At 39.3% G+C, this 25,888-nt stretch overlaps 1 protein-coding gene across 2 annotated transcripts; it reads left to right on the forward strand.

The window, feature by feature from the left end:
- The first annotated feature begins 872 nt into the window (after positions 1-872).
- Positions 873-16,234, forward strand: TRAM1 (translocation associated membrane protein 1). Of its 2 annotated transcripts, none has more exons than XM_039702825.1 (11): positions 873-1,150; positions 3,908-3,971; positions 4,554-4,675; positions 4,878-4,994; positions 5,875-5,933; positions 6,329-6,413; positions 9,106-9,176; positions 9,266-9,370; positions 9,912-10,055; positions 10,931-11,091; positions 14,738-16,234. In XM_039702825.1, the coding sequence occupies exons 1-11, from the start codon at positions 1,028-1,030 to the stop codon at positions 14,809-14,811; spliced, it is 1,125 nt and encodes a 374-aa protein (XP_039558759.1). In that variant the 5' UTR covers positions 873-1,027; the 3' UTR covers positions 14,812-16,234. The 2 variants fall into 2 exon arrangements, with proteins under 2 accessions (XP_039558759.1, XP_039558760.1); XM_039702826.1 differs by lacking the exon at positions 873-1,150 and adding an exon at positions 1,568-2,007.
- Positions 16,235-25,888: the final 9,654 nt, after the last annotated feature.

The following is a 25,888-nucleotide window of genomic DNA, read 5'->3' on the forward strand; positions in this document are numbered from 1 at the left end:
ATGTTCCATCCATGACTATACTGTATGCAGTCAGGGATATACTTTCACATTGATATTGTTAAAATAATGTCCTGCTTATTTTACATTTACACAATACTGGTACACTCAGGGGATTAAGGCATTTCTAGAATATAAAACATCTTGGGACTAAAATATGAATGCTCCTTCTGTTTAAACTTAAAAAAAAATCCAGCTGTGAAGGGAAATTTTTCTGTAGCTTTTTCTGTATTTTTAAGTGTCCTAGATCATCTCCAGACACCAAATATAGCTGTCTCATTATAAATTCATAGGAAATCTGTGAACATCTACGCAGCTGATGAAGGTGTTTCATAGTTGAAAAACCTGGTCTTGCACAGATCGATCTGTTCCATGAGTCACTGCTCCATACAATTAGAAGAAATCAACCTTTTTAAAACCACTCACACAATTAATTTGGTGCAATACCAAATAGCTAAGCCTTAATTTCTTGGTATTTGTTCATAAGCTGCCGGCAGCAAAAGCCATTCTGACAACACTAAATTTCAGCTATAAATTAGTCAGTTTCTTTATATTTCTTTTCCCTATATCCACTGGGACTATCTGCCTAACAGCAGCTTTAACAAATAAAGACAGCACGAATTTTGCAAGAAGAACCTCTGAATTCAGCCTGGATCAGCGTTCGTTTCTCAGACCTCTTCGCTCATTGTTTTATCCTGCCAGGAGCCTTCTCTTACTGGGTTGGGTTTTTTTGCTGGGCCGGTGCGCAGCGTGGCTTCGGGCTGCCAAGGCGAGTATGCGGCCGTCACTGCCAGCACGGGTGGCTCGGCTCGGCTGCGCTGACGGGCCCCGGGTTGGTGGGTTTGAATTGGCGGGCCTGGCCCCGCCGCCGGCCGGCAGGGGCGCTGCGGGCGGGGGAAGCGGAGCGGCGGCGCCGCCGTTCCCCGGCTGCGCGGCCGCCTCCTCCCCTCCGCCTCTTCCTGGCCGCGGCCAGAGGAGCTGTGCTGGCAGCGGGGAGGCGGCGGCCGCGGCGCCCAGCTCCCGGCCCGCCATGGCGATCCGCAAGAAGAGCAACAAGAACCCGCCGGTGCTGAGCCACGAGTTCATCGTGCAGAACCATGCGGACATCGTGTCCTGCATGGCCATGATCTTCCTGCTGGGGCTCATGTTCGAGGTGAGGCGGCACCGACGCCCCCGCCGGGGGTGCTCTTCCCGCATCCTCCCACTCCACCGGAGGCTCTCGGTGCTGGAGGGGAGGGAGGGAGGGCGCGGGGGTGCCGCGGCAGCGGGGCGGGCTGTGCGGGCTGCGGCGGAACGCTGCGCCTGCTCCCGCTCAGCGCACCTGCCCGCCGGCCCACGCCCGCCCCGCCGTGCGCGGGGACCGGAGCCGACCCCCGCCCCGCACCGCCCGAGTGCCACCGCGGGCGGCCTCCCCGCGGCGCTTCCCCGGCTGGATCCCCTTCTCCCCGGCTCGGCTTGGACAGGCGCAGCCGTGGCCACCGCCGGGACCCGGGTCCCGATTCCCCGCCGCCGCGGGCGGGAGGCCGTGCGGGGCCGGGAGCGCTGCCCGCCGCGGCGGCGGAGTTCCTGCGGGCGGCGGGGTTACGTGGCAGCCGGCGAGGGAGGGAGGGAGGAGTGCGCGGCACGGCGGGGAGGGGGCGGGGGGCGAGGCCCGGCCGCCACAGCCGATCCCCCGCTCTTTGTGTGCGCGGCCCCGCCGGCACTACGGCTCCCGGCGGGCGGCGCGGCGGGAAGGGAAGAGGGGAAGGCAGCGGTGACGTGTCCTTAGGGCCGCCGCTCGGGTCCCCCCGCCCGCGGAGCATCCCGCGGCTGCCGGCGGCTCCAGGCGCCGCGCGGCTGGGCTGGGCACCCCGCCGCCTCCTCCCGTCGCGGAGATGCGCCGCGGTTCGGCAGCGGCGGAGGGGAGCCCTCCCTGCGGCCTGAGGGCCGGCCCTGCTGCAGGCCCTCCGCTCTCTGGGCCCCCATGTTGAATGCAGATGCTTTAAAACGCGCCTTTTCGGCGCTGGAAAGGTAACTCACCTGTGTGACTGCCAAAGCGTTATCAGTGATCTAAGATCACTGATCGCCAAATTAAGACTGTGTTGACTAAATGTTTCTGGTGTTCTAGACATTTATTTCAGATATTTGTTAAGGGCCGTGGACCTTTCTGTCATGGTTTTCAGGATGATTTCATCCAGCTCTTGGTACAGCTCAGCACTAAAAGCCAGTGGAATTAGGAAGAAAATTATTAGGTAGATAGATACTTACATAGATACATAGAAAGTGAAAACAGGGCAGACCAGCTACACTGTTGTTTTTGGGTTTGCTATCAAAAATCACCAAGACAACTGTTACATGGTGATTTCCTGGGGAGTGAAGTTAAAGAGGTAAACCGAAGCTATTTCTTTTGTGCCTACATCAGGCTTACTTGTATTAACAGTGTTACTGGTAGGGTTAGAGGTTTTGAGGGATTGAATGTGCTGAATTCTTTTGTTTCCAGTTTTTTTTAACCCACTGTGTTTTCTAATGCATTGTAAAAGGCCGTGTGTCATTGTTGGTACAGATGTGGTATGTTGCAATTTTTTAAATGCTTTGATACAGATACAGGAAATCGCTTGCTGCGGTTCCTGTTGGTATGGTGAGGTGTTTACACTGCCTGACTTGTACAATTCTAGTATGAGAGAGCTGACAGAGCCTTCAAAGAGCAGTTCAGAATTGAGTACTGTTTTGAATTGTCCTCTCAGGGCTCCCTTGTTGAGTAGGGAGCCCGAGGCAACTTCACTAATTTGAGCAAACTAGCAGGATTCCCTGAAGTTACATGGTCTGAGCAGTCTGCCACGTATTCAGGGTTTCGTAGAAAATCTAGGGCTTGTTGACAAAGCACTGGTTTTAAAAATGTCGCTTCCTGTGAATAATTAATACTACTAGTAACCTAGTCATTATCTTCAGATGCTCAACATATCCTTCCAGGATTACTTAAGGAGCTTGGGTTTTTTGTCAGCCCTATTAATTACCACGCAGATGCTGGGTTTTTACAGCTATGAGAAATGATCTGATCGTGAATATGGTAAAGCACAGTTTCTTTTCCCTCTCATTTAGGGCATGTTGATTCATGTTGGGATTCAATGGAGATGTGTTACAGTGAAAAAATAAGTTTCTGCTTTTTGTCAAATAAGAACTTGTACTCTGTCTTAAATATCGGGGGTTTTAGAATATTCCCACCCCACTTCTCAAAGAAAGCCATTAGGACATCTCTTCAAACTGTTTTTATTCCTTCTGGTTATTCTTACAGCTCATCAAAAAGGGATAGTACCACTACTGCTAAATTTAATTTAATTTGTTCTATGCTTCTTGCCAAAGGATCCCCAGGGTCAAAAGAATGGTAATTGTATTGAGTTGGTATCCCACTGGCCTGAAATTGTTTCCTGTTGTTTATGCCTTTTTTTCCTCCCTGTCCACATTTTTCAGATTACCCACAGATTTATGAATATGATAACTGACTTCCAAGTTTTGTCAAATAAGAAAAGTACTTTTAAATAAAGTTTATTCTCAGCCACTGCTGAATGCATCATGGTCTAGAGACTCCATTATATTGTCCATTCTGTTAATGTAATAATACAGTATGGACTAAAGACAGAAATGTAGCATGTGTTTTCATTTTACTGTTGTAGGAAAGGCTGTATGTAAGTAACATTTTCAAGGATCTTTATTTGGCAGGTTGAGTATTCTGTAAACAAACCTGTAGAGACCAGGCCATGTGTGCTGTCCTTGGAAAGTCAGGTGCAGTGGTGAGATAATGGGAGTCAGTCAGTTTTTTGGGAGGAGGCAAATGTGCTGGGCAAGGGTGCCAAAACTATGGGCAAATGTTTTCAGTTTAATGTAGTTTATTTCCATGAGAATTTACAGCACTTTTGGTTTTTTTCTCTTTTAGATTACAGCAAAAGCAGCCGTCATTTTTGTTACACTTCAGTATAATGTTACCATTCCTGCCACAGGTATGTATCTTGCAGGAGGTTAGTTAGGAGACATGTATCAGACATTATTGGTGTGCCATGCTTCCTACACTTGTCAGGAAGGGAACTTGTCCATTTCAATGGATAACCAGCAGCTTTCAAAGATTTCAGTTTTATTAAAACACTGTTTTAACTAATTAAGTTAGAGACAATGTTTCTGTTCTGCTGCATTCATCATTAGTGCTGAAACACCATCTTACTGGTAGATAAGTTCACATGAATTCTTACTCTGGCTTTGCTGGTGATAATTTTTAATAGTCAAAGTGGGGTGATGGTTTAACATATTTTTATTGTCCACTTTCAATGTATTTGGATAAGCTTCCTAAGTGCACTTAAGTTTTTAGTTTTATAGCATCTTTCCAGAGTCAAATTGAGTTTGTGATGTGATGGAGAAGATAACTACAAACAGTTTAGTGACCTAGTTCATGGTGGCAGTTTAATTTGGCTTTTATTTGTTCAGCTGACTACAAGCTACTTCTGTCTTAAAGGTTTCCCTCTGAGAAATAAACTTATGAACCATTAAACTGTATTGGTGCCTAACAGTTAATTCTCTTTGTCTTTTAGAAGAACAATCTGCAGAAACAATCTCTCTCTATTACTATGGCATCAAAGACTTGGCTACAATTTTCTTTTACATGCTGGTAGCAATAATCATACATGCTATAATTCAGGAGTATGTACTGGATGTAAGTACAAAATATTAATTCCTTTCATCGAGATAATTGGTGGGTTTTAATTAGACTTTAAGACTATTAACTTAAAAGTCAATTTCTGCATTAAAATTTTTAACTGTAAAAACATGCATTAAAACTTCAAGGTACTGTAATGCAGTTACTAAATAAATGTGAAGTACTGCAATATATAAATAACAGTGGACTTTCATTTCAGAAAATTAACAGGAAAATGCACTTTTCAAAAACAAAGCATAGCAAGTTCAATGAGTCTGGGCAACTTAGTGCATTCTACCTTTTCTCCTGTGTTTGGGGAACGAGTATTCTTGTCTCTGTAAGTATGCTTTCTCTTCTGTTTCATTATGAGATTTCAAAAAATTCACTTATATTGATGATAAATATGGTTTTGGTTTATTTTTCTGGTTTTAGCTAGTTTTATTTTTAAAGTGGGGACAAGTTTAAGGATTCTGTGTGAGTTTAGTCACAACTCAGTATAAAGTCAGTAGTGTTACTGTTGCTCAGTCTTGAGTAGATTTACTGTCAAACTGAATAAGATGAAACCACTTAACTTTATTATGGTATTTAATTCTCTGTAGGTTTTTTGGTGTTGGTTTATTAACATAAAATAAATGTTTAGGAAACACCACACATAGCATTCTGGAGCCTAGGGAATGGATATATGACAGATTGCTGTAACCTTGGGTCACTGTGTGCTTTTAGGTGGAGTACTCTTAGCTATTGGCTGGATGTATATGAGCTTAGCTCATAGAAAGGGAAGACTGCCTTTTTTTTTCTTTATTTTAACATAAAAGCTCCTGGAAAACCTTTCTTTCTTTTAATTAAGTTCAAAGTTTGACAGCAGTTTACAAGAGAAGACTTGTGGCTGTAGTAATCCTGGAATAATTTCCATCTCATAAGGACATTCTATCTTGAATTATCACTTGATTTGTTTGGTTGCTTTTTATTTTCTTAAGCCAGTGCAATGTCTTTTGTTTTGGGGATTTGTTTTCTGGATTGGTTTTGTTTTGTTTATTTGTGATTTCTTGGGGATTTATTAGAAAGAAAATTTATGGATCTGCAGCTTTTACTTGTGTATGTATATATGAGTACTTTTTGTGTGTACACTCGTGCATATACCTAAATGCATATATGTACACCCAGTCATTATTTCTGAGCATTTATTGGGGTTTTTGTTTGTTCTTTTCTTTTTCTAGGAGAACTATATATCAGATCCAACCTCTCTGTGGAGGGACTATCCACACGCTCTGATTCCGTAAGGCCTCTTCCTTTGAGGATTGCTGGGGAAGAGGAGGGAGTGTTTTAAGCCTAGGGTGTGTCATGTACCATCTGTGTAGAATAAGTAGTTTGTAAAACTATATTAGTCACTAATGTGTTTTTGGTTGTATTTATGTGGGCTCGATTCTTTGACAACTCGTAGCATACAAAGTTCTTTTTATGTAGGCTGTTACTTAAAGAATTCAATTTTTGCAAGCTTTGTCTGAATGATTTTATTATTAAAGATATTAGTTTAGACTTGGCTGGCATGAAGGATCTGTATTTTTTCTTTCTTTAAGAGACAATGATAAAATGAGTTCGCTAGAAGCTTCTGAAATGTTTTAAGTTCAGTCATAATAAATATTATTCTTCAATTCTTGCTGTATTGTACAGGTTTCAAATGAAGTTTTTCTACATCTTACAGTTGGCATACTGGTTTCATGCTTTTCCAGAACTGTACTTTCAGAAAACTAAAAAAGTAAGTTCAAAACATAAATGGGAGGAACTACAGAGCAAGGTGGCTTTTTCTCTTTACAGTTAAATCCTAATTGCAGTAAAATTGCTAAATATCTGTTGTGTGAATAAAAATGACTAGTGTTTCCCATCCACTGAAAGAATTTTCCCTCAAGCAAGTGATTGTGAGATTTTCTTTTCACCTCTTGGGGTTTTTTCCCCTTTGTTTCTCAGAATTGATAGGCTGAATAGGCTCACTGAAATCACAGTTGCTTCATGAATCATGATATAGATGTAAAATATAAACTGTGAATAATTCTGTACATCAAAGGAGTATGAAAGTCTGGGATTTGATTTAAATAGCATTTTAATGGGTGGATGAAAATGGGACATGAGCTAGCAATATACCTTTGCACCCCAAAAAACCAGGTGTCACCTGGGCTGAATAACAAGCAGTGACCAGCTGGTTGAGGGAAGGGATTCTGCCCCTCTGCTCTGGTGAGACTGCTCCTGGAGTGCATCCAGCTCTGGGGTCCCCAGCACAAGAAAGGTGTGGATCAGTTTGAGTGGGTCCAGAGAAGGGCCATGAAGATGAACAGAGGGCTGGAGCACCCCTTCTGTGAAGGCAGGCTGAGAGAGTTGGGGTTGTTCAACCTGGAGAAGAGAATGCTCCAGGGAGAACTTATTGCGGCCTCTCACTCTTTGAAAAGGACTTATTAGAAAGATGGAGAGAGACTTTTTATTGGGGTCTGCAGTGACAAGGAACAATGATTTTGAAAGAGGGTAGATTTAGACTAGATGTGAATAAATTCTTTGTGATAAAGATGGTGAGACACTGGAACACAATACCCAGAGAAGTTGTGAATTTGCTTTCGTTTGAAGTGTTCATGGTCAGGCTGGATGGGGCTTTGAGCAACCTTGTCAAGTGATAAATGTCCCTGCCCATGGTGTAGAGGTTGGACTAGGTGGTCTACAAAGGTGTCTTTGAGCCCAAACCATTCTGTGACTGTTGTTGCTCTGTGACTAGGCTCCATCTCTTGCCAGTTCTGTTTTAGTGAAGAAAATGAAACATAGGTGTTACATAACCACAGGTCTTTGTACAGGAGCCTAGAAGAGGCTTAGTGAAATAGTAACAAGATGCACTGGTTTTGTGCTGCTTAGATGCAGTATGAATACTGTTTTGCAGATGCACAGCAGCTGATGTTCCCTTGTTGTTCTAGTGATACCTTCCAAATTTAACTTCACAGCCAAGTGTGGAGATTTTTCTTAAAATAACTTCAGGAGAGCTGTCACAAGTGGCCTAAGTGCTGTGTGTTGAATAGTAGTGTTTTACTTGGTCACTGCTTGAAATTGTGCCCTCTGACTTTTGCATTAAGTTTGAAGAGTGATAGTTCATTTGTTTTAGCATAGTTGATATTTCTTCAACCACAGCTTAACCTCTGCTATCTTGGCTGACTTGCCTTATGCCTTCTCTTGAACAAACTGGCTGCTTTTACTCAGGTCTAGTTATCTGTCCTGCTGACATAAACAAGAAAAAAACTTCTCAGCTCTGGTTCCTCTATAGTCGTGTATACCTTATGCACTGTTCTACAAGGCCTGCAGTCTCTGACAGTTTGTCTAAGGAGGCACCATGGGGTGTTTAAATGTTTTCTCAGTTCTAAAGTTAAAGTGTTGTAGGCTGGTCCTGGTTGTGCTTGGAGAAACTGACCATTTGTACTTACTGTGTCTTTATCTGAAATAACCCATTTTTCATTTTCTTTCAGATAATTTAGAGTAGGTCTTTCTCCACTTGTTTTCTTGCTCTTTGTGTATTATGAGAGTGATTGCTGTTGTTGTAATTGTTTGATTCCGTAGGTTTGTTGGATGTGATACTGAGTATTGAAAAACATAGTATAGCTCTTGTAAGATTAAAATTTTAGGCCCTTTTTAGAAGATAAAGCTAAAGATCCTTGCTTGAAGTTTAGAGAATCTTTCCAAAAAGGAGTTTCTTAAGCATAACTGAATGTACTCTGCTACCACTCCAAAAGAGATTTTTATTGTGATCTGGCATAGTTCAGTAGTCTCTCTGTTCACAGAAGGCACAATCTGCTTTCCATGTGCTGTGTGTCTTCCTCTTTATTATTTCATCTCCATGAAGTGTTCAGTTTAATAGGGCTGACTAAAGCCTGACTTCAAGTGGGACCATGTGCTTTAGCATGACTGGTTAATAACAATATTTTCTACATTTGCCAGAAACAGTGTGCCAGAATTTTGGATGGCCTTGAATTTTAAAAATTTATCTCAACACTTGAAAAACCTTTCATTTTGATTCATAGACTGTTATTTCATTCTGTAGCAATCTGACAATTTGATGGGCAGCAAACATGTGGAACTGTAGGATCTGGTGATACAGTAATACATACAAAATAAGAAATGTAATAACTTGTATATATTAACAGTGGTCATAACAAAGAAAAGTGGATCCTTTTTAAAAGCATCTTTCCATGTTTGATGCCTTTTCTCACAGTAGCATATGTAGACACTGAATATGACTGGTAAGTGAGCAATAAGTTATGTGTGGAATTAGATGATCCAGGCTGAGTGATTCAGTGCCAGACCAGGCCACTTTAAGTTAGCTGATACACCCAGAAGGATTTCCAAGAGTAGGGAATAGTTTGTAATAACAGATAACATAGTACAATACTGTGTAACACATGGTCACTTTTCCTTCCAAATAGGAAGATATCTTTCGCCAGATTGTCTATATTGGACTTTACCTCTTTCACATTGCTGGAGCCTATCTCCTGAAGTAAGTAAATTGTAAATTTTTGCTGGCTCCATTCTTTGCCTTAAATATCTAACAAAAGGTCTGAATGTTTGTTTTATTTGTTTTGATAGTCTGACCCATCTTGGACTTGTTCTGCTGGTATTGCATTACTTCGTTGAATTTCTTTTCCACATATCCCGTCTTTTCTACTTCAGTGATGAAAAATACCAGAAAGGGTAAATAGTCTTTATCTTTAAAATTCTTGTAAATTCTGTCTAAGAGCCTTTTGCATTTAACTAACCAGAAACCAAAATTACAAGGGAGTTCAAACAGTGTTTTTTAAGCAACCACAGTTGTCCAGACAAGTGGTAGTATTTATATTTCTACACCTTCAGTGTACTTTCTACCTTGTTTTAGCCTATTTAAGTAAATATTAGTAGCAGTATTAAATTAAATAAAATCTTTCCATGTATACTAATGTGGGGTTTTTTAAAGTTTTGTAGAGAAAGGAACAGGATAGATTGCTAATACAGCCAGCTCTATAGGAATTACAAATGTGCTTTTGTTCTAATAGTACTTCAAAATACTTTCCATTGAGGTGAAATCAGTTTCCATAACATAATACAAGATGCATTTAAGATAGGTGCAAAATCATGTATTTAGGTAAGTTCTTATATTTCAAAGAAATTTGCATTGTGAAAAGTAAGCATTTGCATTGTTAGTGCATGTGTTTTAAATGGAAAGTTGATTTAGTGTTTGTGGTGTTTTTATTTCTAGATTTTCACTGTGGGCAGTTCTTTTTGTTTTGGGAAGGCTTCTCACCTTGATTCTCTCAGTCCTCACTTTTGGCTTTGGACTGGCAAGAGCAGAAGATCAGCAGCTGAATTTCAGTACTGGGAACTTTAATATCCTGGCTGTTAGGTACAGTAAACCTGGAACAGTTCTTAAGCATGTGCTGTAAACCCCTGTTAAATGCACAATGTAAGTGATATGGTACTAATGCCAGTAATTCTGAATGACTGAGTGTTTTCATGCAACCAATGGGATCAATAGGAATAGCTTGTGTTGGAAATTTGTAAGGCACAGTGAAATGAATTGACTGAATTTAGTCTACAGCTGAGAAATCTGTAACTGGTTACCTTTCTTTTCTTTGTTTAAAAAACCCCCAAGCAACCAAAAAAAATACAGCAAAACCAAATCAGCAGAATTAATAGGAATATCCAATTACTACTTTCAAATGCTTTAAAGTTAGTAAATTGAATTCCAGATACGATTCTGTCAGTATATCTTAGAGGTCAAAGTATTTGTGCCCAGAGAAGCTTTGGTCTCCTTTGAAGATTACTGCCTCTTTCTCTGCCTTTTTTATGGCCCCTATTGCTGCTGCCTGATCCAACTCCCTGGCTTTCTTATGACTGCAGAAAAAAAAGTTATTGAAACTTTGACAATGTCAGCCTTACCTTGCAAAACTGATACTCTGAGCTGCAAGACACTTTTGAACCATTTTCAGGTGTTACTACCTGATATCCTGAGAGTAATTCTGAGAAAGACAGCAGGAAAGAAACCTAGTACTTGCCAGTTTTGATGGGCAAAGATTTCACTATCACTATATCTAGTTTAGATCATCTGTGCTTAAACCAAGTGTTGCCCTATGCAAGCAAACTCTTGGCTTAGAAAATGGAGGTTACCAGGAGGAGGGGGTGGAAGTTGCCAAAAATCCTGAGGTGTTCTACCTTCCTTTTCTGTTTGAATAATGAGGCAAACTTACTGATGAAACTTTACCTATTATTTGTTTCTAGAATCAGTGTGCTGGCCTCCATCTGCATGACCCAAGCATTTATGATGTGGAAGTTCATTAATTTCCAGCTTCGGAGGTGGAGAGAGCATTCTTCTTCTCAGCCTCAGTCAGTGAAAAAGAAGTTTGTATCAGCTAAAGGAAAGACCTCCAGAAAAGAAAGAGGTTCGTAGTTTCATTTTTTCTGTTCCTTTGATTCTCAAACCAACTCTGGGTCGCTAAAGAAGCATTTTGTGTTTAACTTGTGAGTGAGATGACTCAGCTAGAGAAGCAGTACTGGGGAATATTACTGTGGGAAGAATTGATTTTTAAGAAAAACCAATATATATAGTTGGGTTTTCTAACCGCCCAAATTAAGGAATTACTGGGGTGTTTTTAGTTAATGCAGCATGATATTTTTTATTTAATTTCATTACTTGAACAAAATACATCATGCTTATGTTTTGTTTTCTTATATAAAGGGAATAGATGCAATTTTAACTTCTCTTTGACATTTATTTGTAAAATTTTCTTGCCATGGATTTCGAACTTCTTTTTTATTGCCACAAAATTCTGAGGGTTTGGAGCAAAGAGATAGCTTGATGATCCACCCAGTAAAAAGTTTTTTGTTGGACTATTTTTACAAAAAACAGTAATTGGTAGTTCTTTAAGGAAAGGCAATAACACCTTACTACTCTAAACCTGTGTTGAAGCATTTGGAAATGAACTGAAGAGTCTAGATTTGACTTTTTAATTATGTCACACCCTTCTTGTGGAAAGGGCATGAAAGATGAACAGAATGCTCTTTCCTCCAAGAAAAAATTATGTGCTCTTTTAGAAAAAAAGAATTTAATTCCTGTACTTCAGTATATCTGTTGCATCAAGAGTTCAACTCCTGTGTATTTAGCTGCTAGCTTGAATAACTTCTGCAACCTCTTGAAATGGCAGAAGTTGTTTCAAAAGCTTTCTTCAGCATGATCCTTTGCTCCCAATCTTTGTATTACCAACCTGTTCCACTTTTTGATATATTGAAAGTAGTGTGTGTCAAGACTGCTTGTACTGAGATTTGTGGTGGAAGATCCGTAATTTTTTTTTCTCCCAATTTCTGTTTTTATTAAAATTATGTGTTTTAGATTTCTGCTGCACTCCCTTTAGAATGATTTGTAATTATCACAACTTGGTTTTTGTGTAGTGTTGGTGGGTTTTTTGGAATTCAGTTGGAATTTTTTTTTTAATTGAGTGAAGGTAGTTTCCTATGTAATGTCCTGTTTAATCAGAGCTTCATGGTCATGGCCTTCTCAGTATGGAGGGCTTTTTTAATTTAAGTATTTTATGTCAGATAATGTTAAATATATGCCTTGATTAGGGAGTCAGAAATGAAAGAGCTTTTTAAAATCTCTTAATCTATTTAATTCATGTAGTTTAGTGAATCTGCTTGGTTTCACCCTACTTCAATGAAGACTTGCAAGTGGTAAACAAATAGTGAAAAAGTCAGTTAATTCACAAAATCATTGGACTATGCCTGTCTTGAACACTGAAGAATTGTATTCCTTATTTTAAATGAACATAAAAGAACTCAGTTCCTTGAAGTGCTTCTGTTTTGAATACTCCTGTTATGTTGTCTGTTCAGGGCACTTGCATAGGATGCAGCAAAGCAGTGGTTTTGAAGGAGTAATAGATGCAATTGAAGTCTTTAAAACACTTTTTTTGTGTGTGTATGTGGTTAAATGTTGGAGGTTTTTTTGAGAGCCAGGGCACAATAAAATGTGTTACTTTTAGTTTATGCCAAAAGCAAGAAATGACAGTAAAAGATCCTGCTGATGATGTAGGTGGGGTATGCAGCCACATATTGATTCATGTTCTTTGTTGTTTTAGCTAAACTGTTTAAGAAAATATGATTTCAGTTAGCTGACTTGGGTCTAATTAATATTTTGTAAGTTTTTTTTTATTTAAAAACAATTCAAACATTTTCAGAAATATCCAAAGACCACCTTATGTAAGCTTAAAATGGTGGTGTCATTTACAGCCAGATGTGTTTTCAAACAGACTCTTTGGGCCTGTGTCTGGTCTCATGCTCATGTGTGGTTGTCATTGTTACTTTTTTGTTGTTGCTTGTTTGCATAAATGGGATCATTTGGGTGTCGTGGGAGAAAGAGGGAGGCCAACAGTTGTTTTTGTAGACTATCCATACTCTAGTGACCTTCAGCACATCTGTGGATGGAAAAAAGAAGTTTAACCAGTCCTTTGTAAAAATATATATAAATATATATATAATAATTGTTTAAAAGCACCAAAAAAACCCAGCAGCTGTTGCTTGAAGTCAGAATGAGAAGAGTCAGAGCAGAGATGTGAGGCTGCAAGTATTGTAGCTGGCTATGCACTGTGTTCTTTAGATCTGCTTTATAAATATAATTACTGTCAGGCAACGTCAGTTTCCTTGGTTGTGGTGAAACTGAATAAAGGGGGTGTTGGAGTTGTGGATGCTGACTGGATGTTGTGGATGCTGTTGGAGTTCTGTGCTGACACACTCTGACTCCCAGGAGAGCACTGCATTTGACCTGAAGCCATGGAGAATGCTTCCAAAATTAATTGATATCACCATGATTACGAGTGTGTATTAATTAGAAGTGTGTAATATCACAAGGTGAAAAAATTAGAATTTGAAGTTTTAAAATATAATAATATATATAGAACAAGATAGAAGTTTTAAAGTAAAAACTAGGCCTTCTTAAGTTTAAATGGTATCTTGTAATTAGAAAAAAGTCTGCATTGTGGACTTCGAGTAATTCGTTATTAGATTAAAAGTGAAAATAATTTTAAGTGTCATTTCTTAATGAGTTTAACCTTAAAACAATGTTATAACAAAAAATTGTTAACCATTTTATACCTTATTAGTAAAAAACTTAAAAACTCACTACCTATGAGACTATAAAATAAATAAGGAACAATAAGCACCTAAATGTAAGCACAAATTATCATCTCAAGTACCTTGATTTAAAGTGAAAATAATTTAAGTGTCATTTCTTAATTAGTTTAACCTTAAAAAAATGTTATAACAAAAAATTGTTAACCATTTTATACCTTATTAGTAAAAAACTTAAAAACTCACTACCTATGAGACTATAAAATAAATAAGGAACAATAAGCACCTAAATGTAAGCACAAATTATCATCTCAAGTACCTTTGTGTTCTTAGATAGGTGCCTGATCTTGAACTCTTTCCCCCTACACATACTCATTGCAAATCTGAACTAGTGTTTTACTTCTCTCTTATCTATGTAAATCTCTTCATCATAATGTAAATGAGTTATGTATGTTAAAGTATATGCTTTAAAAATTGTGAGTATTTCTGTGTATAAAGGATTTCCTCTATGTATCAAATGCTTGTAAAGGTAAGCAAAGGAGTGTAATTTTAGCAAGAATTATGAGGTAGGTGGCATAAATAACTTAAGACCTGTAACAGAGAACTCTGTATATACTGTGTCTCTGAAATTTCACAGAGTCATCTCATCTTTAAGTTGTACTTTACTTTTTCACAGAATGTCTTCTAAAATGTCATAACTGGTCTTGATTTTTAGTCTATATGTATATAATGGACACATTTCAGTGTCTGGCCACATCAGGAAACTGCAATTTATTTGTAGTAAACTTTAAATACTGCACTTTGTAAAAATTCCCTTATACTGTTGCACTATGAATGATAATTAAGAAGGTTAACAAAGAAGGTACACCAGAAAAGAAGTTAAAGGCTGTTTGTGTAGGATCCACAAAAATGTAATAAAATATAAAGCGTCTCACCGTATTTAAAAAGTGTTTTCTTCTTTTTTTCTAGAAAATGGAATAAATGGAACAGTGACCTCAAACGGAGCAGACTCGCCTCGCAGCAGGAAGGATAAATCCTCGTAAAACTGGGTTTTATTAAGTTAATTGACTAATGTCCCCAAAGAATCTGCTTTTTACATGGATGGCCCTTCAGCACTAGAGATATTATGGATTAAAGAAAATGCAATTCATGTTTTTTGATTATTGCTGTTGTTTTGAGAAACTTTTTTTAAAAAACCATTTTGACAAAGGAAAAAGGTTTATCTCTCTTCAAATACTTGGGGGGAGGATTCAACACTTTTTAAAACACATTGAAGCTTTTTTAAATATTTACTGTGATGAAATAACTTACTTAATGAGGATCACTGTTGCAGTGTATTATTTCCTTCCAGTTTTTGTAATCTTGGTGATACTGTTCTACCAGCTTCACTTTTTCCAAGTTCCTCAAAAAGTATTGCAAAATTGAAGTAAAAACATTGTATGCATATTCAGATACTCTGGGTTTTCAATTAATTACCTTGATTCAAATTTACATTTCAATTTGGGATTCCAAGACCACACCAATAGACCTCTTTATTTGGTAGTTACTATAGCTGCACAATGTCTGCTCTAGGAATTGCCCCATATCATTAAAACAAAACTGAACTAATTGGAAACGTTGCAGAGTCTTATTGTTTGTTGGTTAGAAATCTCTTACAAGGAACACAACACTTTTTTGAGATATAGCTTTTAGCACCTGAAAATTAGAAGGGAGCGTGTACAGTCATAGAAAAAGTTGATTTGATAGCACTGTCCACTTCTGTCTGTGCTTTTGAGGTGTACGTATCTTGGAGAATTGGTGTGCATTGGACCTTCTTTGAAAACTTGTCTGATTTTACGGGTGGAGGTTATTACAATGTGCTGTGTTTGTTTTGGGAGGCAGTCAATGCTCCATGAAGAGGGAATTAGGTAAATGGATCAAGTGATGAGCAACATTCCTTTATTCTAACTGCTTTGCTTTCTTTCACCTCTGTTAGGAAATAGTTTGATTTCTCCTATATATATTTTTATGAAAAAAATATTTAAAAGCTACAGCTTCTTAAAACTGATTTATTGTGACCTCTGCTACAACTAGAAAAATCTAAATTTAAGAATTTTTCCATTATCTTTCATAATTGTATTCAATGTGAAACCTTGTCCAGTTAGTTTTCCAGTTTAGTATGCAGATAATGTTTCCTCTGTACACTTTTGTAATGGGTATAATTCAACCTGTTTCACTTGAGAGTAAGTGAGGCAGTTATTGCAGTCCTAAGAAGAAGTTGCTGAATTAGTCTGTCAAGTTAACCCAAGTATTGAACTGCTTATTGATTGAGGAGTAATTATGAGCAATCAAGCTGATAAATAAAATAATTTTAATTAAAAGCTGTTCTTATAATGGAGTTTATACCGAACAAAATGATAAATCTGCATTCTGTATTTTCTACAGTCCAATTGCTTACTATTCAGAATAAACATTCTAGTACAAAAACCTCACTACAAGCAACTATCCATTCTTCAGTTGTTTAGTGCTGTTTAGAGTTATTACTGTATAATTTGTTTCCTGTTTCAGCTGATTACAGACACAATTCCCACATATTTGGTTCACAGCTCCTGAATTGGACTTGGCAGACTTGTACTTGCTTAGCTTGAGAGCTCTGGGGCAGTGTGCCCTCTAGAATGCCCAGTCTGCTTCAGGAGAAGTAGGTATCCCATGTCCCGTGACATCCTATGTAGAACTGTGAATCTGTCCAACCTGACCACAAACTGGAAAACTGGAACTCGGAAATTTTGAGAGACTCGTGTACTTTTATTATATACTTGTTCAAAATCTTGTTTTGTGTCTGATGTTTCTAGAAAAACCTTCAAAGATTCTGTGTGCCTTGCTCTCAACTTGTACCTTAAGCCAAAGGGGGTAAATTTTAAGTGTCTAGTCTGGTGCTTGTGATATCTGGTTGTACTGGGGCTGAAAGAATCATAAAGGGTGGAGGAACAAATTATCAAGTGATCATTTAAGGTACTTCTTGAGATCTTCAAGACTTATAGGAGTCTGAGGGTTGTAATAGTTGTTTCCCTAAGGCAAACTATTTCTTGTAAACCTCATTCTTTGACACAGTAGTCTTGAAATGTAAACTTCAGGTTAATTTCCAAAAACTTCAGAAGAATATATTCTTGACTGTTAATACTGACATTGCTTTTTGTCTCCTTTTGGCCTTATATATGGACATTCTTGTCCTTTGGACATTTACAAAAGCACTTTTGTTTCCACAATGGCTTAATATTCTTCATTGCCTTATAGGAGTTGTTGGTATCTGCCAAGTAATAGAAGGTAACAACAGGCGTTCTAGAAATTGGTTAGAGTATTGGAAGCCAGTATTTTCTGTCTCTTCTCTCATAACTAAAAATACATATTTATCGTGTTTGATAAGGCAAGACCAGTAATTTTTAATTATATACCTTGGGATGGAAACACTCATAAACTTAGAAGATATTGAGACTTCTATTTCTAGTTTGATATTATTTGTTTTAGTGTTAGAGTATTTTTTGGCTGCATAACTTCTTTCAAATTGCTTAAAATTGATTTTCAAATGTTATTGCAGCTTTGGCTCTTTGCTTGTAATCTGGGTTTCAGTGAGATGGAAGAAGATTAGTTGTCTAATCATGTTTTCTTAATTATGGCATCAAGAAAATTAGAAATGGAAATGACTGAGGAGTTCATTATTGTATCCTACGCCAAATAAAATAGGCAGTAGTTAATTTATCCTCATCAATTACCAGGTCCCACAAAGAGAAAGCTTTGTCCATTTAGATGGATTTGAATGAAATAATTACACAGACAGTGTATAGGGTTTGTTTGGTTTGTTTTTTTCTTAAACCTCCTTCTCTTTGCCCCACCTTGTCAAAATGTTTCAATATCTAACAACAGATGATTTCAAGCCTTTTTTGAGCCCCAAATGTGTGTTTGTTTTGTGTGCCAGAATACTCCCTCAAAACCAGCATTTTACTTTTAAAGTGGTTATATTTAATTTCAAAGTACAAACAAGGAATGCTGAGCAGCTGAAATTAATTTTCAGAGTTTTAGTTTTCATCTGGACACTTTCTCCTTGGTTGCAAAGAATGATTTCTCCTGTGTGATTCATTCATGAATGTGAAAATACTCTTTGGAAATGCTGTTTTTCTGGTGATCTCATGCCCAAACTTAGGAATGGTGAAGGAATTTGCTGAGCAGAGAAAATGCATAGGCTATTTCTTCTAAGTTTAGGTTATGCTGAAGGTAAATTATGTATGTTGGAATAATGCATTTAGAAAATCAGCAATTATTTGTAAGCATTTGGTATTTTTTCTAAATAGTCTTTTTCTTTGAAAATTTTAGTTGTGCTTATGCAGTTATAGTACCCAGAATCGTAATAAGCAGCGTGGTTCTCTGGTGCAGTTAATTGGACTTCTGTGGAAAGGGTCAATACATGTCTGCAGTCCTTTGTTCTTTGAATATTTCTGACTGACTGCACCTGAGTTGATTTTGCTGGGGGAAAAACTTGATATGAAAGTGGAGGATTTCCATAACCATGCTAGCCTGAAAGTAATGTAGGTTGCTGCCAGAACTGTTGTTCTGTCCCTTGCCTTAGCTAGCACGAGCCTTTCTGGTTGCATGGTGAGCTAGACCAGGGAGCTGGTGCACCTGAAACCAGGCATGTTTGGGTTTTTCCATTGGGTTGGTTGCCTGATAGTAACCCCAGAGTTTTACAAGTATGTATAAGCAAGAAGAAAAGTTGCAGGGTAAAGATCAATCAGGTTCTAAAGCAGCTGCCCCTTTCAACAGCATGTTGCTTAAAAGTTACACTAGATTACAGTGTGGGAGATCTTTAAAGACTTCCAGTCATCAGTACCAGAAGGGACGTGGTCTCTCTGGTAGTTCCTACATGCCAAACCCATGAAGTATTAATGGACTTTTTTCAGATCTTGTGGGGGAAGGAGGGAGACTCATCATGGTTTACTGTACTGAGACACCTTTTATCTGTCATCAGGGTTTCTAGCAGTGCAAGAGGATACTGGCAGTGTAGAAATAGAGATTTTGAAAATGCAGATTGTCCTGGATGAAACAAATAATATTGCTTTCTTTAACAGACAGGAAATCATTGGGGTTTTTTTTGATTTTTTGGTGTGAGATTTTTTTTTTTAGTGCATTGACCCTTTATGTAGTGGAGGAGGTCTTCCAGAGAGCTTCGCAAGAATTGCACTATATGCAAGTCTTGGTACATGGAGGGGAGGATTGTTTGTTTTATCTTGTTTTTCTGTTTTCAGGAAGTTCACCAGCTGATTCCTAGGTCATACTTGGGTTTGGTTCCATTTGTGACTCAGCCCTTTGGGCCTGTGTTGTAAATGCTGGAGATTGGCAGTTTCAATAGGCTCCCTGTGCAGTGGTGATCGTTGCTGTCCTAATTGTTCTGTCTGGAAAATGTCAGTATTGAAGGGACTTGAACACAAAGTAGAGACAGTGGTGATGTTTGTAACATTTCCAGGCCAGTGGGAGCCTGCATACAGAGATGGTATCTGGAGGGGGGGCTGTGGTTTAATGCCTGAATCTTGTTATGCAAATATTTAGGTTATTTCTGGTGCAGGGTATAAGAATGTCCTACAAAATGAAAGCTTGGGGAATATTTAGAAAATCCTTTAAAAAGAAAAAGACTTCAAAGGACTGACGTCAGTTATCATCTGTTCATCATATTTGAATTTCTTACATTGTGAGCTGTGGATTATCTTTAGAGCACTGGATTAGCCCATGCTTGTCGGTTTGTTGGTGGGGTTGTTTTATATACTGTAAGTTGTTGTGGTGGATATCTGGTGAGTATCCTCTCTTCACACTGCTCCCTGAACTACTCAGTTTTGGATCTGATAACCCTAAATCTGTACACAGTAAGGAATTTTGTGTGCTCTTCAGAGCTAAAATAGGATCAGTGCTGGAGTGTTTCTGGATCAGGGGTGCAAAAGAAACATGCACATCAATATGTTGAGTGTCATCAGAACCTCCTTAATGGGAACCAATACTCTAGGATGAATAAATTTCAATACAACTTGGATATGGCTTGCATTCACGTAGCAAGTGCTGTTGTGGGTGAAATGGCACTGCTGTTGGCATCTGTCACTGTCCATTCCCTCTGGTGAGCAGTGGGTGAGGAGTGCTGGGCTGCAGCAGCAGTAGGCTGACTGCTTTCTGCCTTTTAGAGAAGCTCTTTTGATGTTGCCAATTCAAAAGCAGCAACTTTTATTTCTTGTTAAAAAAAAAAAAAGTGTACGGCCTAGTTTTGAATCAAATGCACTTGCTCTTGATCTCTTTCTATGTGTCCTGTCACTTTTATTTTAGGTTTCTGCAGATACTTTAGTTTTATCCAGCTCAAGGATGGCAAGTCTATGATGTGAGTGCCAGAAATGACAACTCCTTTTTCTTCTTTTTGTGTTTGAAACTTTTTGCAGAATCAGAGCAGCTAAAGTGTAGCTTTATAATTCAATAGTATTTTGGTATTCATTCTTTGTCTGTGTTTATTGTGGTTAACATTAAAGGTCAGGCATTATCGTTCAGCACAACACAGTTGTTACTTCTTCATGCCACACACAAGAGCATTAGGGAATTTGATATACTGAATTGAAAAAATAATATGTTAGTCAGTCTGGTTTAACAGAAGTTGATATTCCTGGATGGTTTTGCTTTGCATATTGCAATTCACTCTCACTGCCTTTCTCATTTAGGAAACTGGGCACCTAAGATCTCTGAATCTTTAGACTGTAGTTTTGCTGTATACCACATGAAAAATTATGGTCTAGAGCCCTGTGTCTCCTTATATTTGTTTTTAAATGTTGAAGACTGTATCTTGCATTGTAATCAACAGATAAGTATTCAGCCCATGGTAACTGTAACAGGGTAGGAAATTCAACTCTTGAACTCCGGACTAGAAACCAAGCCAAAACTTAACTCATATTCTCACGCAGGTGATTCCTCCTCTTTGTTTCTTGATTAATCATTATCTTTGTTTTGTTTATGTAGATTGTAAGTTCTTGTGGCAAGGGTTGTCTTTCGTGCGTGTGTGTGCGTGCGCGTGTGTGTACCCAGGACAATGAGGTCTGGAGCCCCAGTCCGTGGAAGCTGTAATAAGCAATCACCTTGTTATTGTTTTCCTGGATATCATAATAAAGAGTATCAAATTAAAACTGTGCTTGAATAGTCTGTTACAAAAATGGAAGCATGTCAATTGCTTCTGGCCTTGCTTACAGTCCAGCAGCATCTGGGAGATACTGCTCCAAGGCAAATATGGTGTTTTGTGTTTGGGGAGATTCACTTGAACCAGTGAACACCAGAGACAGGAAATCTGCTTAGGCTGAAGAGGAATGGCTTGTAACTTGGGCTGGAGCTGGAACTTGCACAAAATTATCACAAGTTCAGGACTGATTTTCAAACCTTTTGTCAGCTTGAGAAACTGCATTGGCCCTCCCTCTTGGGAAGGAGGGGATTGTTTGCTGGTATGTTTGTGCAGCATTTTGTGTCCTTTGAGTAGAACTGTCCACCTTGAGAGAGTAACTATGAACTTGGAGAACACCAAGAGCTGTGCTGGGCAGTGTCTGGTGCTGCCTGGGAACTTGCTGTTCTGGTGTGTCCACTCCCTTCAGCTGAACAACTTTTAAAAAGCCTTTGTAGACTTCAGCTTCCCTGATACAGAAGAGCAAAATTTCATCCAATCTGAATCGGAGCCTCCACACTGCTCTGTTGGTGATTTGGCAATGTGGTGGGATCTGAGAGCTGTAACCAACTTAGGGAAAGTTTGACTGCTTTTAGAAAACTTTTACTGTGAATTTTACTTTCCACTAGGTTTGATTTGGTACATTGTAGAGGGGATGTCTGCAGATCCCATGAGCTCTGTATTCAGTTCAAGACACATCAGATTGTTGCTTTTGAAGAACTGTTGAACTACTTAAATATTTCATTCTTAAAAACCTGCATTTGTAACTTTTAAATCCTCAAACTAATTGAAAGACAATGTTAGGTGAAGGTTAGTCTTTTATGAAGACACGTCTTGTTCTTGACTTCATTGTTAGACATCATAGCTTAAACTGTGGCTTAAAAAGAAATTGTGTTAGAAAATCAATGGAAAACATAATTTCAAGAACCAGAGCTCCTTGCCACTGTTTATACCTGTCAGGTGACAGGAAACCTACTGTAGATGATGAGGACAGGTAGATCTTGATGGGTGCGTGGCATCTAAGATGTTTGTAACAACTGCTACTTTATCTTTCCCCTACTGCACCTCTCAATATCATCGTCTCGCTCTGATGCCAGGTTTGGAGTGATCCAACAAGTACGGATGGGAAGTGGAGCAGATGGAATCTTAGCAGTCAAACCATGTGATGGGTTTGGGATGGGGGCAAAACAGCCACTAGAGGCCACCAAAGTCTGCCACAGCTGCGTTTGACTCGGGGTGACTGGTAGCCAGCAAGAATATCTCCAAAAGCCCACTTTTTGCTGCACTTTCAGCAGAAATTACTTGTTGTCTGTTAAGAAGCATTTGTGCTGTAACTCAGAGCATTGAATTAAATAAGACTGTTCTCCTTGTAGTTTTGACATAGTAATAAAACCTGGGTTATATTGTGCAGGGCTCAAATGTCCTAATTTGTCAAGAATCTACCTCCTCACTTCTGGTTGAGAAAAGAATGTAGACATCCAGTATTAAAGCTTTTGTCTTAGCCCAAAAGAGCAACACCTTAGATGAAAAGCAGCATTGAGAGTGCAAAATAAGCCTCAGATGGCATCTGCTGTCTGAGATCAGTTTTGTAGGCAAGTACACACTGCTGTGGCAGATGCTGAATACTTGGGGTGGGAGAAAATACAGAAAACCTGCTCTCTCTATTTCTATCAAATTTAGTGCTTTCAAAATGAAGTTATTTGTTAGAAAGGCTTATGAAATTGTTTCCTGCACTGAAATTTCAGCTTTTATCTGCCAATGGGAGATGCTTGTTCGGTGGGAGCTTTGCTTTTGGACATCTCCCTTTAGATGCTACAGGAACTGTATGAAAACTTAGCCTGCAATAGTTAAAACAACTTCTCAGAAAACACAAGTTAAAAGTTTCAGCCTACAGAATTTTTTTTACAATAATAAAAATTTTTTGTTCTTTAACACACTCCCTCTTATATACAGAAAAAAAGTGTTTTGGTGTGACATTGGAAAACAGTGTAGTCCACTAATTTTTATAGTTGTCTTTGGCATAATTTTACCTTTTATCTTACTATGCCCAGGAAAAAAAAAATACCATCCTGCATTGGCTCTAGCTGTTCTGGGTCCTGATAGGATTGCTTTTGCTGCTGGAAGGCAGCACAGGGAAATCTATCTCTGGAAAAATAATAAGAACTATGGCTCTCCTTCAGGAATTTCCAGGGACTTTGGTGGAGTCTGGGCAAAATTTTCCTGCACATCTGGATTTGGGTAGCCCTGTTAAGAAATGGCAAACTATCTGAATCATGTTATGAACTATGAATGTGCTTTGTTTTGTAATTCATTAAACTGATGGTTACGGGTTGAGTGTCTGACTGGTCTGATCCTTGCCTGGGCAAAGCCACTCTGCCCTCTGAGACAGACGGTGTGTGAAACGTCATTTGTATGGCTCCACATCTCTGGAAATGCAGTTGAAAGCAGGTCCAAAGAGTTGCAATGCTTACACTGAGAAGGTACAATATCAAGCACTCTCCTCTTGCTCTGGCTATCGCTTTGGAGATGAATGGCTGCACTGAGACCTGCAGGAATGCAGCAGGAGCCAGGAGCTGAGGTTGTGCTGGAAGCAGTTGATTCCCTCAGGACTTGAATACATACCCCCTATTCCCCACCACCAAGCCTGCTCTGCTTCAAAAGCTTCAGAGCTTTTAAATGGAAACCTTCTAATTTATAGTGACAAACACAGCCTAGCAGCATGGGGAACATGAGGAGCCTCTGAGTAGAGAATAGAGTATGCCCCACCCTGGAGAGAATGATGTAAATCATTCTAATTCTTGGCACTGGTATTTAAATTTTGTTCATTGCATGCCATAAAAAAATGTTCAGACATTGTAAACTGTCTGTGTTGTCAAGAAAACTCTCAGAAGCTTTCTGGAGGAAAATTTTTTAGAAGTAGAGGAAATGGTGTAGTTTCTAGAGGCAACATGAATGGTGCCATAGTTCTCTTGACACTCTGCTTCTGCTCTCTCACTCTCCCCCCTTCCCCTTCTATGCCCCACAAGTCAGTAAGTCAGGAGAATGAACTGCAGTGAAGGCCAGAGAAACTGTGATTAACCCTGGAGGTTCCTCTTACAGGGAAGCCTGGCAGACTTCTTGTCTCCACAGCTGTAAGGCTTCTCTGCAAAGAGCTGCTATCCTGGACAAACCCAGAAGACCACGTGCTCCAGTCTGGCACTCATGGCCCTTTAGGGAAGGGATGCAAAACTGAGAAGTGTCCTCATGTTTCATCCCCCTAGTTTCTGGCAGTTATCACTTCACAGGCTTCTAAAGCATCTGGTAGATCAAAACTGTAGACTTTTTTTTTTCTTTTAATTTTTTATAGTCACCAATAGAAGTATTCTACATGCATTTGTGTAATCCCTCTTGAACCCATTTAAATACTTGGCATCCACAATACTCAATAAGTTACACAATTTAAGTATGCCTTGTTTGGAAAAAATATTTCCTGTGGCTTGTGCTTTAAACCTGATTATTTCCTTGTGTGAGTCTCAAATAGTGAATAATCATTCCCTCTTCATCACTCCCATATTATGCTTGATTTTATAGACCTCTCTTTTTCAAGGCTAAGGATTCCCTCTCTATTTAGTATTTTCTTGTGCAGAAATTGTTCTGTACATGTGATTATCTGTGCTTTTACATACCTTCTCTAGTTCACCTAAATGCTTAACTTTAGACCTTATATATATTAAGTTTATTGGGAAGTATATCCTAACAGTTCATACACTTCTAGATTTAATTTTTTTCTATCTTGAACCACTTTCTTCTGATACGTATTTCACATCATAGTATGGTTTGGGCTGGAAGGGACCTTAAAGATCCAACCCCCATGCCATGGGCAGAGACTCCTTCTACTAGACCAGGTTGCTCAGAGCCCCATCTAACCTACTCTTGAACACCTCCAGAGACAGAGAATTCACAACTTCTCTGAGCAACTTGTTCTGGTGCCTCACCACCCTCACAGTAAAGAATTTCTTTCTAATATCTAATCTAAACCTACTGTCTTTCAGTTTGAATCCATCTCTACTTGTCCTGTCACCACGTGCTCTTATTAAAAATCCCTCTCCAGCTTTCTTATAGGCCCCCTTTCAGGTACTGGAAGGTCCCAGTTAGGTCACTCCTAAGCTGTCTGTTTTCCAGGCTGAACAATCCCAGTTCTCTCAGCCTTTTCCCTTTAGAGATTCCCTCTACTCATCTTGGAGGCCTCCTCTGGACTCACTGCAACAGGCTGATATCCTGTTTGTGCTGAGGACCTCAGAGCTGGATGTGGCACTGCAGGTGGGGTCCCACCAGAGCTGAATAGAGGGGCAGCATCCCCTCCCTCACCCTGCTGGCCATGCTGCTTTGGATGCAGCCCAGGATATTTTTGGCTTCCTGGGCTTCAAGTGCACATTGCTGGGCCATGTCCAGCCTCTCATCCACCAGCGCCTGTGAGTCCTTCTCAGCAGGACTGCTCTTGATTTGTGTTGAGACCAGCTGTTGCCCCTACCCATATGCAGCACTTTGCATTTGGTCTTGTCAAACCTCTTGTTAAACTCTTGTGGGCCGCTTCTCAAACTTGTCCAGGTTCCTCTGGATGACATCCAATCTTAGCTGCAGGTGTTTACAAGTCAGCTGAGCTGTAACTATATTGCTAGAATGCTGGGTTATCAATTGATTAGGGAAACAATAGTTCCTCACAAGGAAAATAAACAGTGACTTGCTAACAAAGAAGTGAACGACTTTATTTTGAATGCAGCCTGGTCTTCCTCAGCCATGCTCACTCTTGTGGTCTGTTGGCTTTGCTTGTAGGGTAGACCCTGTGTAGTGATTGTTCTCTGTTATTGGTCCAGTTGATTCTATCAAAACATTTTTCATATGATTTAGGAAAATTCTCTCTGACAGTGTCATTTATT

Source organism: Passer montanus, unplaced genomic scaffold, assembly GCF_014805655.1.
Source record: "Passer montanus isolate IOZ18808 unplaced genomic scaffold, ASM1480565v1 scaffold16, whole genome shotgun sequence".
In the NCBI taxonomy this organism is placed as follows: domain Eukaryota; kingdom Metazoa; phylum Chordata; class Aves; order Passeriformes; family Passeridae; genus Passer; species Passer montanus.

Excerpts from the sequence above, each read along its gene's own strand:
- TRAM1 (XM_039702825.1), top strand. The coding sequence starts at position 1,028 with ATGGCGATCCGCAAGAAGAGCAACAAGAACCCGCCGGTGCTGAGCCAC. Across the intron at positions 5,934-6,328 it reads TATCCACACGCTCTGATTCC|GTTTCAAATGAAGTTTTTCT; the intron begins GTAAGGCCTCTT and ends TGTATTGTACAG. Across the intron at positions 9,371-9,911 it reads GATGAAAAATACCAGAAAGG|ATTTTCACTGTGGGCAGTTC; the intron begins GTAAATAGTCTT and ends TTTTATTTCTAG.